Source organism: Plecotus auritus (genome assembly GCF_963455305.1).
Source record: "Plecotus auritus genome assembly, chromosome: 3".
NCBI classification, from domain to species: Eukaryota; Metazoa; Chordata; class Mammalia; order Chiroptera; family Vespertilionidae; genus Plecotus; species Plecotus auritus.
This window is the reverse complement of record NC_137772.1, coordinates 99,709,359-99,727,592: the sequence shown is the minus strand read 5'-3', so window position 1 is coordinate 99,727,592 and position 18,234 is coordinate 99,709,359. Positions and strand designations below refer to the sequence as shown.

At 43.4% G+C, this 18,234-nt stretch overlaps 1 protein-coding gene across 1 annotated transcript in view; it reads left to right on the top strand.

Annotated features, from left to right (window-relative positions):
• Positions 1–18,234, top strand: part of ZC3H13 (zinc finger CCCH-type containing 13) — a 154,000-nt gene that overhangs the window by 100,510 nt on the left and 35,256 nt on the right. Inside the window, exon 11 of the mRNA XM_080662520.1 lies at positions 17,369–17,560. Within this exon, the coding sequence (XP_080518646.1) occupies positions 17,369–17,560 (192 nt within the window). The remainder of the gene's footprint in view (positions 1–17,368; positions 17,561–18,234) is intronic.

Genomic DNA, 18,234 nt, shown 5'->3' with positions numbered 1-18,234 from the left:
GAATTTATTAGGTCATCTGGATAACAGATGGGCTGAGCCCCAAAAATGGTGCCAGCACACAGGGACAGGGAGTCCGAGATTTTAAAAGACTCTAGGCAGGCTTTTTCTGGGCAGAGAATTCTCTGGGTGGGTCCTGAGGGGAAAGATAATGGTCTCAGTAAGTGGAATTTGGTCTAAGCAAAAGGGAATGTCCACTGTGAGGTGGTCTAAAGGTCAGTTCCCAGGGGAGAAGGTGTCCCTTCAATTACTCTGTCAGACCTAACAATTATGTCCCCTTATTTTCTTTTTCTTGCTCCATCTTTCCAGAGGTTTGTCCATTTTGAGTCTTTTTAAAGAACTAATCTTTGGTTATCTTAATTTACCTTTGTATCTAATTTGTTCAATTTTATTAACTTCTCTTATGTTTCACTTTGTTGTGAAATGTGTGTTATTTATATTGATAAACATTCTAAATTTTAATGCATTTTTTTTCTTGGACTCATGAGTTATATAGAAATAGGATTTTAAATTTTGTCATGCCCTCCCCCAGTTTTAATTATTGTCAGAGAATACTATACTCTCTAAAGTCAGATCTTTAGCAGTTGTATTTGTTAAGACTTGTTTTGTGGCGTAGCAGTCTGTTCTTATAAATGTTCTTTGTATGCTTTTAATAGTTAGATGCAGTTTGTTAACTGTGCTTTCAAATCTACATTTAAATTTTTTTTAGTGTGCTTTATCTAGCATTGCACTATTATTGTGAATGTGTAAAATTTGATCCATTACTTTTTTAAATTAAATTATTGGGGTGACACTGGTTAATCATATAGGTTTCAACTGTACAATTCTATAATCTATCATCTATATATTGTATTGTGTGTTTACCACCCAAAGTCAAATATATTTCCATCACCATATATTTTATATCCTTTACCTTTTACTACTTCTCCCCACCTTCCTTTTACTCAGGTAGCCACCATACTATGTCCATGTCTGTGTCTGTGAGTTTTTGTTTGTCAATCTTTTTTGTTCATTTGTTGGTTTCAGTTTTATATCCTACATATGAGTGAAATCATGGTTTTTTACTTTTTCCGTCTGACTTATTTCACTTAGCATTGCGATTGTTTTTTTAATCTCTCTTTCTGTAAGTTCACTGTTGGTGTATAAAAATGCCATCGATTTCTTGGCATTAATTTTGTATCCTGCTACATTACTGAATTCATGTATTAAGTCTAATAATTTTTTATGGATTCTTTAGGGTTTTCTGTGTACAGTATCATGTCATCTGCGAATAATGACAATTTTACTTTCTTTTCCAATTTGGATGCCTTTTATTTCTTCTTCTTGTCTGATTGCATTGGCTAGCACTTCTAGTACTATGTTGAACAGGAGTGGTGAAAGCGGGCATCCCTGTCTTGTTCCTGTTATTAAGGGAAATGGTTTTAGTTTTTGCCCATTGAGTATGATGTTGTCATATAAGGCTTTTATTATGTTGAGGTATGATCCTTCTATTCCCACTTTGCTGAGCATTTTTATCAGAAACGGATATTGGACTTTGTCAAACACTTTTGATATGATTATGTGATTTTTGTCTCTCAATTATTGTTTATGTGATGTATCACGTTTATTGATTTGTGGATATTGTTAGTTTCATCTTTTTGCATGTTTCTGTCCAATATTCCCAGCACCATTTGTTGAAGAGACTGTCTTTACTCCATTGTATGTTCTTGCTTCCTTTGTCAAGTGTTTATTAAACATAATGGTGTGGGTCAATTTCTGGATTCTCCATTCTGGTCCATTAGTCCTAATATATAAAAACCCTGGTTCGTAATGACCGGAGGCTGACCAACTGGAAGTCAGTGCTGGTCCCGCCCCCAAGCAAGTGGTAAGGGGCGATCAGACAGGCAGGCAGACCAGCGGTTAGGGGTGATCAGGTAGGCAGGCAAGTGGTTAGGGGAGATCAGGTAGGCAGGCCAGTGGTTAGGGGTGATCAGGTAGGCAGCCCAGTGGTTAGGGGTGATCAGGTAGGCAGGCAAGTGGTTAGGGGAGATCAGGTAGGCAGATGGCCCCTCGCTGGGCTGCCCCCCCCCCCCCCCAGCAAAGAAAGAGGGAGGCGCAGGCCAGCCAAGCCATTGCACCCCAGCCTGTCACCTGCAGAAGGAGGCCACCAGTGGCAGGGGCGGGGGGACAGCGCTGCACAGATGGCAAGCAGTGGCAGCAGCGGGGGTGGGGCCATCTACCTGCGGCCCGGGGAAGGAAAGCCTCGATAGGCCCTGATCTCAGGCCAGGCCTAGGGACCCTATCCGAGGGGTCCCAGATTGTGAGAGGGTGCAGGCTGCGCTGAGGGACCCCCCCGAGTGCATGAATTTTTATGTACCAGGTCTCTAGTATATGCTAAAAGGCTAAGTGACCATCCAACCGTCTGGTACCTATGACACTCACTGACCACCAGGGGGCAGGCGCTCAACACAGGAGCTGCGGAGCTGCAGTGACTTGGCAGCGGCAGTTCTCATGTGATGCACCCTGGAACCAGAGAGAAGGGAGTCCAATATTAAAATATTGCTTCTAATTAATTTCCTTTCAATGTGCACGAATTCGTGCACCAAGATACTAGTAGTTGGTCTATATGACTGTTCTTGTGTCAGTATCAAGCTGTTTAGGTAATAATGGCTTTGTAGTATAGTTGATAACCTATATTGTGATCCTTCCTACTTTCTTCTTCTTTCTCAAGATTGCTGCAGCTACTCAGTCTTTTATGATTCCATATAAATATTTGGAGTATTTGTTCTAGCTCTGTGAATTATGCCATTGGTATTTTAATAGGGGATGCATTGAATCTATAGATTGCTTTGCGTAGTATAGACATTTTAATGATGTTAATTCTTGCAATCCATGAACATGGTATATGCTTCCATTTGTTTGTATCTTCCTCTGTTTTTTTTCCAATGACCTATAATTTTCCAAGTACAGGTCTTTTACCTCCTAGTTAAGTTTATTCCTAGGAATCTTTTTGTTGTTGTTGCAATAGTAAATGGGTTTGGTTTTTTTTAGTTTTTCTTTCTGACAGTTCATTATTGGTGTATAAAAATGCCATTGATTGCTGGATATTGTTTTTGTATCCTGCTCTCTTGCTGAATTCATTTATTAAGTCTAGTAGTTTCCTGGTGGCGTCTTTAAGGTTTTCTATGTAGAATATGTTATCTGTGAATAATGACCGTTTTACTTGCTCCTTTCCAAATTGGATGCCTTTTATCTCTTCTTCTTGTCTGATTGCTGTGGCTAGGACTTCCAGTACTATGTTGAGTAAAAGTGCTGAAAGCAGACATCCTAGTCTTGTTCCTGTTCTTAAGGGAACATTTTTACTTTTTGCACATTAAGTGTGATGTTGGCTGTAGGTTTATCATACATGATCTTTATTATTTTGAGGTATGATCCCTCTATTCCCACTTTATTGAGTTTTTATCAAAAATGGATGCTGGATTTTGTCAAATGCTTTTTTTGTATCGATATGATCTTGTGGTTTCATCTTTCAATTTGTTTGTGATGCATCACATTTATTGATTTCTAAATATTGTACCAGCCTTGCATCCCTGGAATAAATACCACCTGATCATGGTGTATGAGCTTTTTAATACATTGCTTGATCCAATTTGCTAACATTTTGTTGAGGATTTTAGCATCTATTGTCTCAGTGATATTGGCCTGTAATTTTCTTTCTTTGTAGTGTCTTTACCTGGTTTTGGAATTAGGATAATGCTTACTTTGTAAAAAGAGCTTGGAAGTGTTCCTTCCTCTTAGAATTTTTGGAATACTTTGAAGAGGATGGGTGTTTGTTCTTTTTTGAATGTTTGGTGAAATTTACATGTAAATCTATTTGGTCTAGGACTTTGTTTGCTGGAAGTTTTTTAATAACTCTTTCAATTTCATCAGTTGTTATTGGTCTCAGGTTTTCAGTTTCTTCCTGATTGAGTTCTGCAAGATTGTATGTTTCTGGAAATTTGTCCATTTTGCTCAAGTTGTCCAGTTTGTTGCCATATAGTTGGTCATAGTATTTGCTTAGCCCAGAAGCTGGGTCTGACATGATTCTTACATCTTGGTTGACCCTGTACTTCCCCCATAGAGCTGGTCCCAGAGATAGCAGCTCCAGGTACTTGCAGTTCCACTGGCTTTTGCCTTGCTGAGCAGTCCTGGATGGTGTATGGGTACCCAAACTGCTGTTTCTGACTAATTAGATCAGGCAAAGACTCAAAGCTTCCAGAGAACCGCCTCTGCCTACAGACTGATTTGATTCAGTCTGGAGCAGTCTCCATCAATCACCCACAGTTGGGGTGAGGTTTTCCAACAAGGTGGGACAATTGCTTCTGCCTGGAGGCTAATTGGGTTTTTTTTGTTTTTTGTGGGTTTTTTTAAAATATATTTTATTGCTTTTTTACAGAGAGGAAGGGAGAGGGATAGAGAGTTAGAAACATCAATGAGAGAGAGACATCGATCAGCTGCCTCCTGCTCACCCCCTACTGGGGATGTGTCCGCAACCAAGGTACATGCCCGTGACTGGAATCAAACCTGGGACCCTTCAGTCCGCAGGCCGACGCTCTATCCACTGAGCCAAACCGGTTAGGGCGAGGCTAATTGTTATTCTCAGTCTCTTAATAGGCTTCAGAAACTCCACAGGGTGGGGCAAGGGATTTTCCATTAGGTGGTCAACTGTCTTCCCCTCAGGCAAAAGCAGCAGGATAGCAAACGTTTGCCTGAGAAAGATGGCCCCCACAGCATGAGAGAATGACTCAGCACAGGAAACCAAGCTGTCTGCCTTCCAAGCTCTAACCCTAGATACCCCAACCTTGGCCTATGTTTATACAGCTCCAGCCCACTCTTCCCTACCTCTTCTGGAGCCCAAGGTGAGTGGCTGCACTCAAAATATTCTATGTTGGCCCTTTAAGAGGGTGCCTACACTTCCAGCTGTCTCTCCCTGGCAGATAGCAACCCTGCTGTTTTTCACAGCCTGATGTTATGTGGCCACATTTCTCAAATCTAGTGCTCTAGGTTGGGGTGGAGGTAGGGGACTAGCATGGGGATTAGACCCCCAGAGTTCTCAGTGGCAACCCCCCACAGCTGAGATTATCTCTCTGGAACTTTAGCTGCTGCCTCTGGGAGCCCAGCCAACACTTTCACTCCTCTGCCCTTCCCACTAGTCTCCAGTTTCTGTCCTAGGTTATCAGGGTTCTCTCCAGCAAGCCTTCAGCTGATTATTCAGGATGGTTCTTTTTTTTTTTTCCAGTTTGATACTGGAAACATGTCTGAGTTTCCATTTACTCTGCTGCCTTTTTTTGCTCCTTTTCTCTAATTTTATTTATCTGGGTCTTTTACCTTTTTTTCTTAGTGATTCTAGCAAAGTGTTTGTCAATTTTATTAATTTCTTTAAAGAACCAGCTCTTTGCTACATTAATACTTTGGGGGACAGTCTTTTTTTTTCTCTCTCTCTCTCTTTCATTCAGTTCTGTTCTACTTTTTATTATTTCCTTCCTTCTGCTGACTTTGGGCTGCATTTGTTCTTCTTTTTCCAGTTCTTCAAGATGTAATGTTAGGTTGTTTATTTGGGGATTTTTGTTTCTTAAGATAGAACTGTAATAATATGAACCTCTTAACTACCAATTTTGCATTCCAAAAGTTTTGATGTGTCATATTATTATTCTCATTTTTCTCTAGGTATCTTTGATCTCTCATTTTATTTCTTCTTTGACCCAGTCATTGTTTAGTAGCTTGTTCTTCTATCTGTACATATTTGTGGTTTTACTTTACTTTTTCAGTGGATTTCCAATTTCAAATTATTGTAGTCACAGAATATATGCTTGGTATGATTTCAGTCTTCTTAAATTTGTTGAAACTAGCTTTGTGTTCCATCAAATGGTCTATCCTTGAGAATGTTCCATGTGCTGTAGAGAAGAATCTATAATAATAAAAGCGTAATATTCTAATTAGACCGGACAGCCAAACAACCTTCCAGACGTCATTCTGGACGTCCTTCCTGACGAAGCCGTGGTGGTGGGGGCCAAGGCAGAGGTGGTTAGAGGCAATCAGGCAGGCAAGCGAGCAGTTAGGAGTGATCAGGCAGGCAGGCAAACGGTTAGGAGCCAGCAGTCCCAGATTGCGAGAGGGATGTCCATTTTAAGCCCAATCTGGCAGTTGGACATCCCCGAGGGGTCCCGGATTGTGGAGGGTGCAGGCTGGGTTAAGGGACCCCCTCATCCCTGTTCACGAATCTCATGCACCAGGCCTCTAGTCTATATATATAAAAGCCAAGCAACCAAACGGTGGAATGACCAGTGGCTATGATGCGCACTGTGGCAGCCAACTGGCCCAACAGGGGGCGGAGCTGGCCAGCCAACCACCTGAGGCCCCTCCCCCTTGCTGGGCCCACTCCCGATCGGCCCCCCAACCACGATCACTGAAATATGACCTTCAGTGATTCTAAGTAAATGCTCTCCAGCCTTCATAGACCAGGAACCCAAATGACGAGTGATCAGGAGGAAAACTGCTCATGGTCTGGATCGGGGTCCTCAAACTACGGCCCACGGGCCGCATGCAGCCCACCAAGGACATTTATCTGGCCTGCCGGGTGCCGCTGCCTGTCCTGCTTAGCAGCCGACTCGTCCCGGGCCCGTAGTGCGCATAGGAATTTGTTCATAGTGGTTTTTTTAAAACTATAGTCCGGCCCTCCAACGGTTGGAGGGACAGTGAACTGGCCCCCTGTTTAAAAAGTTTGAGAACCCCTGGTCTGGGTCATCAGTCAGGTGTCCAGGAGAGGTGCCCAGCACAACCACCATCTTCCTGCGTTCTCTCTCCACTGCTTACTACCAAAGAAGGCAGCTACATCACACCATGGCTGCTCTTTATAGGGTTTGTCAGCAGGGAACTAAACAGCGTTACCTGTCTAGGGAGAGGCTTAGAAATGGAAGCTGTAAGTGTCCCTGACACTAAAGTGCCTTTGAAGCTTCAACTCATCCAAAAGCCAATAGCAAACGTGTATACACCCCGCAAAGATCTTTGACACTAATAACTCCCCCCAGCTGGCCCCTCCCCCGAGTGGCCCCCCTCACCCTGATTGGGGGCTGGCAGCCGGACCCCATCCATGCACAAATTCGTGCACTGGGCCTCTAGGTTATAATGTCCTAGGATAAAAGGCTCTTAAATGTTGATTATGTCCACTTGGTTTAATGTGTCATTTAAGGCCAAAATTTCCTCATTGATTTTCTGTTTGGCTATCCATAGCTGTCAATGAGCTATTTAGGTTTCCTACTATACAGTAATTGTGGTTTGTCAATTTTTCCTTTCAGTTCTGTTATTAGTTGCTTTACATATTTTGGTGCTCCTTGATTGGGTATTTATATATTGAGAAGTGTTGTGGTTCTTTTCGAGGGGGGGTGTTGTTTTTTGTTTATTTTTTGTTTTATTGGAATCTCCTTCCCAGGACTCGCTGAGCTCTTGGTAGAATTTTAGGGTCACCACAGGGCAGGGAGGGCAACAGGTATGGTGAGCATGTCAAATCCTTTGGGGCAACCACATGAGAGCACACTGCGGAGAGAGCCAAGAAACTCCTGCTTGCCAGCTGTGCAACTTTTATGGAGGCGTTAACCTCTCTGGGCCTTGGCTCTGAGCATCCAGGACTAAGTGGGGATGACAGGACAGGGTATCAGAGCCATGCAGAATCCCAGACGGTGCTCATGTGGAGATGAGAGGACCCATTTGCTGCCCTTATCACAACCCTTTCACCCTTCTGACAGGCGCTGCAGGGCTTGGGGACTTGCACTCGTGGTCTGGGGCTATCAGAACAAAGGACCATGAGCTGGAGGCTTCAACATCACACGTGCATTGTCTCCCAGCTCTGGAGGCTGCAAGTCCAAGATCAAGGGTTCAGCAGGGCTGGCTCCTCCTGAGGCCATGAGGAAGGATCTGTTCTAGGGCCTTGTCCTTGGTAGGTAGACGCCTCTTCTCCCTGTGTCTTTACACAGTCTTCCTTCTGTGTGTGTCTAGATCCAGATTTCCCTTTTGTATAAGGACACCAGTCATATTAAGTTAGGACCCACCCTAATGACCATGTAATGACCCTATCTCCAAATCAGGTCGCATTCTGAGGTTGACTCCAAATTCAACATATGGATATTTTGAAGTGGGGAGAAAGGGACCCAATTAAACCCATGACAAAGCCAAACATGGCTCTGGTATCAGACAGGCCCAAATTCCAGTGATCGAGAAGTTTTATGTCTTAATGTATTGTCCCCTTTATCATTATAAAATGTCACTTGTTACCTATTTTATCTTGAAATCTGTTTTGTCAGATAAACTAGGTGTACCGGTTAATAATAGCGAATTTTGTAATCAAAGAAAACATGATAATTTCAAGAGAAACATCAAAAGTGCTTTATTCAAAGTATGTCCATTGCTAGCTACACATTTCCCCATCTTTCAGGTAATTTGTGGATCCCTCAGACCTCACCCCAGATTGCGAGAGGGCACAGGCCAGGCCAAGGGACACCACTGGTGCACAATCAGGTCCGGGGAGGGGCTGCAGGAGGGCTCCAGGACATGTCTGGCTCGTCTTGCTCAGTCCTGATCAGTCAGACCCCAGCAGCAAGCTAACCTACCAGTCGAACTGTCTGCTTCCTGGTAGTTGGTGCACGTCATAGCGACTGGTCAACCGGTTGACTGCCCCTCGTGGTCAGTGCACGTCATAGCGACTGGTCAGCCGGTCAACTATCTGTCCCCTGGTGGTCGGGGCACGTCATAGGGAGTGGTTGAGCGGCCTTAGCATATCATTAGCATATTATACTTTGATTGGTTGAACGGGCGACCAGACACTTAGCATATTAGGCTTTTATTATATAAGATAATTTCGTATAGCCATTTTATCTTTAGTTTTCTGGTAGCTCTGTGTTTCCATTGTTTCTTTTCCCTTGTGTTTCTATCTGTTGTTTTAGTTTGGTGGTATTTATAATTTTTTCCTCTATTTCTTCTTTTTTATGTTATGTGTCTTAGTTCTGGATTTTTTTTCTAGTTACCGTTAGATTTATGCAAAAGAAAGCTTTATATATAAATGTAAGTCCTTTTTCTTTTGAATGCATCTTTTCTTCACCTTTGCAAATTCAGACCTTTACCCTCTCCCCTTTTATATTTTGTGGTATCCTGTGCATTCATTTCTGAATGCAGAAGCTATTGTTTTCTCTCTTTTTTAATACTTTTACCTTCTTTAACTTTTATATTTAAGAGTATAATACCCTATTCTGAAAATGGGTGGCAATATCTTGCTTTTATTTGTCTATTAGAATCTTACTCAAAGTTTTATATTCTTTTGTCTTTTTTGTTTCAGAGATTAAGCATCTTCAATATTTTCTGTAATGGAGGTCTTGTAGTGGTAAATTTCCTTTTTGTGTATGTCAGGAAAAGTTTTAATTTCTCCTTCATATTGAAAGAATAACTTTGCTGGATATGTTATTTTTGACTGGTAATTTCTGTGTTGTTTTTTTTTCAGTAGATTTTATATTTTATTCCACTACTCTCGCCACGCTTATAGGGTTTCTGCTGAAAATTTGATGATAATCTACTGGGATTTTCTTTATAGATTACCAGCTTCTTTTTTCTGGCTGCCTTGAGAATTCTTTGTCATTAATTTTTGACAGTTTTAATTTAATGTGCTTAAAAAAAAAAAAGGCCTTTTTGGATTGGGATAATTAGGTGTCTTAATTGCTTCTTGGATTCAAGGATCTAGCTTGACACTACATCATCCTGTACAACTGGTTTGGGAAGTTCTCATTAGCTATTAGCTTGAATTGGCTCTCTGTTTCCTTCTCCCTCTCTTCTCCTTCCACTATACCTTATTCATATATTGCTCTTTCTGATGAAGTCACATTTTTCTTGTATAGAGTTTTTTGGTTTTTTTTTTTTTAATCTCAAAGTCTTTCTCTTCTTTCATGTGTGTCATTTCTAGATTTCTATCCTCCATCTGTTCAGCTCTGTTTCCTAAGCTCACTAGTTCATTCTTCCAGTTTATTGAGTTTTTCATGTCCAGAATTTTTTTGGGTTCTTAAAGTTTCAATCTCATTTGTTCATTGGTTTTATTTTTATTTTTATTTTTTTTAGTTTCTCTTGCACTGCCTGGCTTCTCTGATCTCTGTGGGGTGGTAGAAAATGCCCTATATTACCTGGGGAGGTGAGCATCTCCTCTGTGACAAAGTCCCTTCAGTCTCAGGGCATGATTCCTGTGGGGGAATGTGGTAGCAATGGGGTTCAAAGCTGGGGAAATCCCAGTGCTGTCCCTGCAACCAAACACTGCCAGCAGTCCAACCATGATGGGTGGGGGTGGGGTAAGCTGGGAGAGGCTGGTTGGTGCTTTTGTGGGTTTGTTCTCCTCCCAATAATGACAACTGCAAGATCTTTGCTGCCAGTGGCAACCGCCTGACAACCACAGCTACACCTCTGTCCTCCATCTCTGCCCAGCCCACTGGGTTTAGCCACAGCACATACCAACTACTCCTATAAGAATGCTCACCTCAGCCCTAGCCAGTTTGGCTCAGTGGATAAAGCATCGGCCTTCGGACTGAAGGGTTCCAGGTTCGATTCTGGCCAAGGGCACATGCCTGGGTTGTGGGCTCGATCCCCAGTGGGGGGAGTGCAGGAGTCAGCCGATCAATGATTCTCTCTCATTATTGATGCTTCTACTACCTCTCTCTCCCCCTTCCTTCCTCTCTGAAATCAATAAAGAAATTAAAAAAAAAAAAAAAAGAATGCTCACCTCATTGTATCTCTGCTCCTCTGGGCTGTAGGGAGTGCAGACAGCAACCTGATTTCTCTCCTCTTCCGTTACCCAAAATGAGCTCCTTGCTGTGTGTCCTTGGCACCTGTCTCTACTCCTCTTCCTTCCCTCTTTCTCTACTCTTACCTACTTGCCCACCTTCAGATTTTCAATGCATGGATCTCTCAAATGTATTTGTGCATTGAGCAGGGAATCCTTTCATGAATTATAGCTGTTCAAATTGTTATAACTTCAGTGGGAATAGACCAGTGGAACCTTTCACACTGCCATTTCTCTGACATCACTCCACCGATTTCTTTTGGTTAGTATTGGTTTGATACGACTTTCAAGCTTTCTGTATCTTTTTGTTTTAAATTATTCCAAACAGTATATAGTTAGACATATGTTAGACACATTTTGAATCTTTCCTTGTATCTTTTTATACTCCTAACTCTCCTTTCAAATTTTTCATCTTTTTATCTGTCTTTCGTTCTCTGGGTTGTATTCTCAGACGTAATCTTTTCTCACTCATTTTCTCTTACTCATTTAATCCAACATTTAACCTGTTCGTTCCCAGAGGTTTTATGTAGTATTTTACACAATGTTTTTAATTTCTTCTTTTTGGTCTTTTAATTATTAAAATACTAGAGGCTTGTTGCACGAAGATTAATGCAATAGGCCTTCCTTCCCCTGGCTGCCGGCACCGGTTTTCCTCTGGCACCTGGGACCCAGGCCTTTGCTCTGGCCACCGCCTTCAGTCTTCGCTCCAGCTGGAGCACCGCTCCTGTAGCTCCCTCCACCCCCCGCTCTCCCTCTCATAGCAGGTGTCCCACCCCACCCAGCCGTTCCGCGCCTGCATGCGTGCTGCCCAGAGGCCTGGAGCGGCTGGGGGGTAGGGGGGGCGGGGCTGCCGCCATCTTTGTCAGGTTAATTTGCATATTCACTCCTGATTGGCTGGTGGGCATTGTGAAGTAACGGTCAATTTTAATATTTCTCTTTTATTAGTGTAGGTTCTTTATAAATATTTTGATTATTAAAATACTCTCTTCCATTATTTAGAATTATGCTATAATTTGTTCAGTGCTCCTAAAGCCTGTTATTTGTAAGGTGTGTGTGTGTGTGTGTGTGTGTGTGTGTGTGTGTTTGGCTCCAGGAACTTTTTTTTTTTTTAATATATTTTATTGATTTTTTACAGAGAGGAAGGGAGAGGGATAGAGAGCTAGAAACATCGATGAGAGAGAGACATCGATCAGCTGCCTCCTGCACACCTCCCACTGGAGATGTGCCCACAACCAAGGTACATGCCCCCAACCGGAATCGAACCCAGGACCCCTCAGTCCGCAGGCCGACGCTCTATCCACTGAGCCAAACCGGTTTCGGCGGCTCCAGGAACTTTTTTTAAAAACCCAAAAAGCTATACACATTTAATGTACACAACTTGATGAGTTTTGAGATAAGTATATACCATAATCTGTGCCATAAACATAATTGTCACCTGCAAAAATATTTCATCCTGCTCTCTTTATTTTTTTATTATTGGTGTACTAGAGGCCTGGGCATCAATTTTGTGCACAGGTGGGGTCCGGCCGGCCTGCCCTGATGGGGGCCCATCGGGCCGGCCAGAGGGAGGGGCCGCAGGTGGGGGGCCGCAGGCAGTTGGTGGCTGGTCCTACCCGTGATTGGAGTGTTGGGGCCAATCAGGGGCTGGGCCAGCTGGGGAGGGGGCGATCGGGGCCTGGGTCAGGCTGGTTGGCTGCTGCAGTGCATGTCATAGCCACCGGTCATTCTGGTCATTCGATCGTTCTGGTCACTGGACTTCTATGTATATAGATATGCATATAGACTAGAGGCCCAGAGGGAGTGGACCTATGCTGGCAGTTGGATACCCTTAGTGCTGCTGCAGAGGCAGGAGAGGCCACCGCTGCTGTGCTCGCCAGCCATGAGCCCGGCTTCTGGCTGAGCAACACTCCCCCTGTGGGAGCACACTGACCACCAGGGGCAGCTCCTGCATTGAGTGTCTGCCCCTGGTGGTCAGTGCTCATCATAGCAGCCGCTTGTTCGGCCATTCGGTGGATTTGCATATTAGCCTTTTATTATATAGGACTAGTGTCCCGGTGCACGAAATTCGTGCACAGAGGGGGTGTCCCTCAGCCCAGCCTGCACCCTCTATAATCTGGGATCCCTCGGGGGATGTCCGACTGCCAGTTTAGGCCCTGAGGGATTGGACCTAAACGGGCAGTCAGACATCCCTCTCAAAATCTGGGACTGCTGGCTCCTAACCACTTGCCTGCCTGCCTGATTTCCCCTAACCACTTCTGCCTGCCAGCCTGATCACCCCCTAATCGCTCCCCTGCCAACCTGATCGACGCCTGACTGCTCCCCTGCCAGCCCAATCGCCCCCAACTGCCCTCCTCTGTTGTCCCGATCGCCCCCAACTGCCCTCCCCTGTCAGCCCGATCACAACTGCCCTCCCCTGCGGGCCCAACTGCCCTCCCCTGCTGCGATCTGCCTCCTCTGTGCGAGACAGCAGAGACGCCGGGACTGGCCTCCTCTGCACCATGCAGAGCCGCGGGACTTCCAGCCCTCACCACATGGAGCAACATCCGGGCCCCGCCTCCACTGTGCGCTTGGCCATCTTGTGGTGGCCATCTTATGACAATGTTGCATGTGAGGGCCACCTAGGCTTTTATTAGTATAGATGTGTATAATGAGAATACTTAACATAAGATCTACTCTCTTTCTTTACCAAATTTTGTAGTTTCTGGTACATTATTACTAACTATAGGCGCTATAACATACAGTAAATATCTAGGACTTATCATCCTGTACAACTGAAATTTTGTACCCTTTGACTAATACCTCCCTGTTTCCTTCTCCCTCCAGTCCTTGGAAACCACTATTCTGCTCACTGCTTCTATGAGTTTGACTGTTTTAGATTTTTACATATAAGTGGTATAATGTGGTATTTGTCTTTCTGTGTCTGGCTTATCTTACTAAGCATAATGTCCACCAGGTTCATTCATGTTGTCACCAATGGCAGGATTTTCTTCTTATTTAAGGCTGAATAATATTCCATTGTATATATATACCACATTTTCTTTAGGTTGCTTCCATTTCTTGGCTATCCTATATAATAAAGAGGTAATATGCAAATTGACCCTCACGCCCTCACACAAGGTGGTCAACGGGGGAGGGTAGTTGTGGGCGATCTGGCCAGCAGGGGAGGGCAGTTAGGGGCGACCAGGCTGGTAGGGGAGGGCAGTCAGGGGCAACCAGGCCAGAAGGGGAGGGCAGTTAGGGGCGACCAGGCCAGCAGGGGAGTGCAGTTAGGGGCGACCAGGCTGGCAGGGGAGGGCAATTGGGGGCAGTCGGGCAGGCAGGGGAGCAGTTAGGCATCGATCAGGCTGGCAGGGGAGTGGTTAGGGGGTGATAAGGTTGGCAGGCAGGTGAGCGATTGGGAGCCAGCAGTCCCGGATTGTGAGAGGGTGTCCCAGATTGGAGAGGGTGCAGGCTGGGCTGAGGGACACCCCCCCACCACCACCACCAATGCACTAATTTCATGCACCAGGCCTCTAGTTGTGAATAATGCTGTAATGAACATGGGAGTTCAGATATCTCTTCCAAATCCTGATTTCAGTTCCTGTGGACATATACCCAGCAGTGGAATTTCTGGATCATATGATAATTCTATTTTTAGGGGTTTGTTTTGTTTGTTTGTTTGTTTTTCTTTTGTTTTTTTTTTTAAATAAATCTTTATTCAGATTATTACAATTGTTTCTCCTTTTTCCCCCCATACCTCCCCTCCACCCGGTTCCCACCCCACCTTCTGCCCTTACCTCCCCCCCACTGTCCTCATCCATAGGTGTATGATTTTTGTCCATTCTCTTCATGAACCCCCCATACCCCTTTCCCCCTGAGAATTATCAGTCCACTCCCTTTCTATGCCCCTGATTCTATTATATTCACCAGATTATTCTGTTCCTCAGGTTTTTAATTCACTTGATTTTTAGGTTCACTTGTTGATAGATATGTATTTGTTGTTCATAATTTTTATCTTTACTTTTTTCTTCTTCCTCTTCTTTAAGAATACCTTTCAGCATTTCATATAATACTGGTTTGGTGGTGATGAACTCCTTTAGCTTTTTCTTATCTGTGAAGCTCTTTATCTGCCCTTCAATTCTGAATGATAGCTTTGCTGGGTAGAGTAATCTTGGTTGTAGGTTCTTGCTATTCATCACATTGAAAATTTCTTGCCACTCCCATCTGGCCTGCATAGTTTCTGTTGAGAAATCAGCTGACAGTCGTATGGGTGCTCCCTTGTAGGTAATTAACTGTTTTTCTCTTGCTGCTTTTAAGATTCTCTCTTTGTCTTTTGCTCTTGGCATTTTAATTATGATGTGTCTTGGTGTGGTCCTCTTTGGATTCCTTTTGTTTGGGGTTCTGTGGGCTTCCTGGACTTGTAAGTCTATTTCTTTCACCAGGTGGGGGAAGTTTTCTGTCATTATTTCTTCAAATAGGTTTTCAGTATCTTGCTCTCTCTCTTCTTCTGGCACCCCCATAATTCTGATGTTGGTACGCTTGAAGTTGTCCCAGAGTCTTCTTACACTATCTTCAACTTTTTGGATTTTTTTTTCTTTTTGCTTTTTTGGTTGAGTGTTTTTTGCTTCTTTGTATTTCAATTCTTTGACTTGATTCTTGTGTTCCTCTAGTCTGTTGTTGGGTCTCTGTATAATATTTTTTATTTCAGTCAGTGTATGTTTAATTTCTAGTTGGTCCTTTTTCATATCTTCGAGGGTCTCGTTATATTTATCGGCCTTTTCTAGGATATTCTTGAAAAGCCTTATAACCGTGGTTTTGAATTCTATATCCAGTCGTTTGTTTTCCTCCATTTCTTTCGTTTGTGATCTGTTTCTTTGATGCCGCATTTTCACTGCTTCCCTGAGTTGGTAGGGTAGATTTGTGTGCTAGGTTTCCTATATGGCCCAGTGGGTCGGCCTCCCCAGTTAACCTGAGGTGGACACTCTTGGTGCACCCCTTTGTGGATTGTGTGTACAGCCTTGTTGTAATTAAGTCTTGATTGTTGTTGGTATCACTGGGAGGAATTGACCTCCAGGTCAGTTGGCTGTAAGGATCAGCTGTGTCTACACTGGGAGAAGTTCGGTGCTGGAGACAGCCTTATAGGATGAGACTTGCCAAATTGCAATAGCCTCTGTGCTCAGCTTGGATGGGGTGGAGTCTCAGGGCGGAGCAGACAGTCTTGGCTTCCAGTCAGCCTTGCCCTTGCGCACGCGCCTTCAGACCTCTGCCTTCCCCGGCTCCCGAGTCTCCGCCCGAGAGTCCAGATTCCCCCCACAAGAGCGTGGGTCCCCAGGGGCTCGCCTGGAACTGGGGTTCAGTGCAGTCAGAACTGGGGCTCAGTGCAGTCAGGAGCTTCTGACTCCCTTCCACTAGGGAAAGCCTGTGGCAACCTCCGCAGCCTTTGTGCACACTGGCATGTGCGCACCTCCAGACCTCTGCCTTCCCCGGCTCCCGAGTCTCCGCCCGAGAGTCCATAATCGCCCCGTAAGAGCGTGGGTCCCCAGAGGCTCACCTGGAACTAGGGTTCAGTGCAGTCAAAACTGGGGTTCAGTGCGGTCGGGGGCTTCCTTCCCCCTTCCGCCAGAGAAAGTCATCCAGGCTCTCGGCAGCCCTTCCTCTCTGCGCGCACAAAGACCCTTTGCCGTACCTCCAATTCTCTGTGAGCTTTTCTCTTTCCTTCTAGTTGTAGAATTTTCACTTAGCAAGCTTTCCTGTAGTTCTGGATGGTGTCCGTTCTGTCTTTTAGTTGTAGTTTTGAAATTGTTGTGCGAGGCAGCAGTTTAGGTGCTTACCTATGCCGCCATCTTGGTTTCTCCTCATCTATTTTTAGTTTTTTTAGGAGCCTCTACTGTTTTCCTTAGTGGCTGTGTAACCTTGCATTACCATCACCACAATCTAGATACTCAACTTTACCATTACAAGACTCCCTGTGTTATCCCTTTATAGCCACAGCCTAAATCCCTTGCCCCTAATCCCTGGCAACCACTATGTCCTCTATCTTATAATTGTTATTTCACAAATGTTACATAAATGGAATCATGCTGCAAGTATCCTGTTGAAATTGGCTTTTTCATTCAGTTTAATTTCCTTGAGGTTCATGTGTCAATAGTTTGTTCCTTATTGTAGTATCCCATGGTTTGGATGTACCACTGTTTTAACCAGTCACCCATTGAAAGTCATTTGGGTCCTTTCCAGTTTTTGGTATTACAAATAAGGCTACTATGACCATTCATTTCCCACATTTTTTAATGTAAATTTTTAGGTAACACTTAATGTTGACAGAGTGCCTTGGTTCTGAATTGGAATGTTTTCACTCATTATAAACTGTAATCAAAGCAATAATATATATCCATAAGACAACTTAGGTGTTCTGATCTAACAACTAATAATCTTTTCAACAATGATTAGTACACTTTTAAATTAAGTAAAACACCTTTATCTGTATGGGTTTTGATTGGAAAAATTGTGACTGATAAAACTTGTTGAATGAAGTGTATAAGTAAACATTTGTGTGAATATCCTTTTTAGGAAGCCGAGGCACAAGAGCTTCTCAAATTGATAGTCACAGTAGTAGTAGCAACTATCATGAAAGCTGGGAAACTCGAAGTAGTTATCCTGAAAGAGACAGATATCCTGAAAGAGACAATAGAGATCAAACAAGAGATTCCTCCTTTGAGAGAAGACATGGAGAAAGAGACCGTCGTGACAACAGAGAAAGAGGTTTGTCAAATGGAATATTATTAAATAATGACCAACATTGATTGGAAAAATTATTATTTTTAAGTAGTTATCAATTTACTTTTTAATGAATGATGTCTTTTATATTTTTGTTTGTTGACACATTTGAAGCTATTATATTTACTCATATAATCTTTTCTTGTATACTTAGTTTAGGGGAGAGGGTGTAAATAACTAACTACCATGACCTGTTGGGCAACAGTGTAGGTAGTTGCACATTCAAAGAACTGAGGTGCACTGTTGTATGTCTCTCACCTTAATCAAATAGCTCATAACCCTTTTAAAAAATGTAGATTTGGGGTACCATTCTGGCATTTCTGATTCAGGAGATACTTAAACTTTCTCATCTGAGTATCCTGGCCACTCTCTCACTAGCAGTGATAAACTGAGTTTTGTAAGGACTGTGGTAGAGGAAAAGAAAAAAAAAAATGATAATTACAGGACTGGGGTTTTCTAGAGAAACATTTTACTTACGTTTTTTCATGAGAATATGTAATGCTTGCTTTAGCTAATTTTAGATTCTTGTATATCTTAATCTAAACATTTTCTGTTACTCTATTAGGTGATCTCTTAAATAAATTTTGAAGCAAGGCTACTAGAAAGCATTTAAGAAGGGTATTAAGTATTTTCTTTAACAAGCTTTTATTGCCTGTACA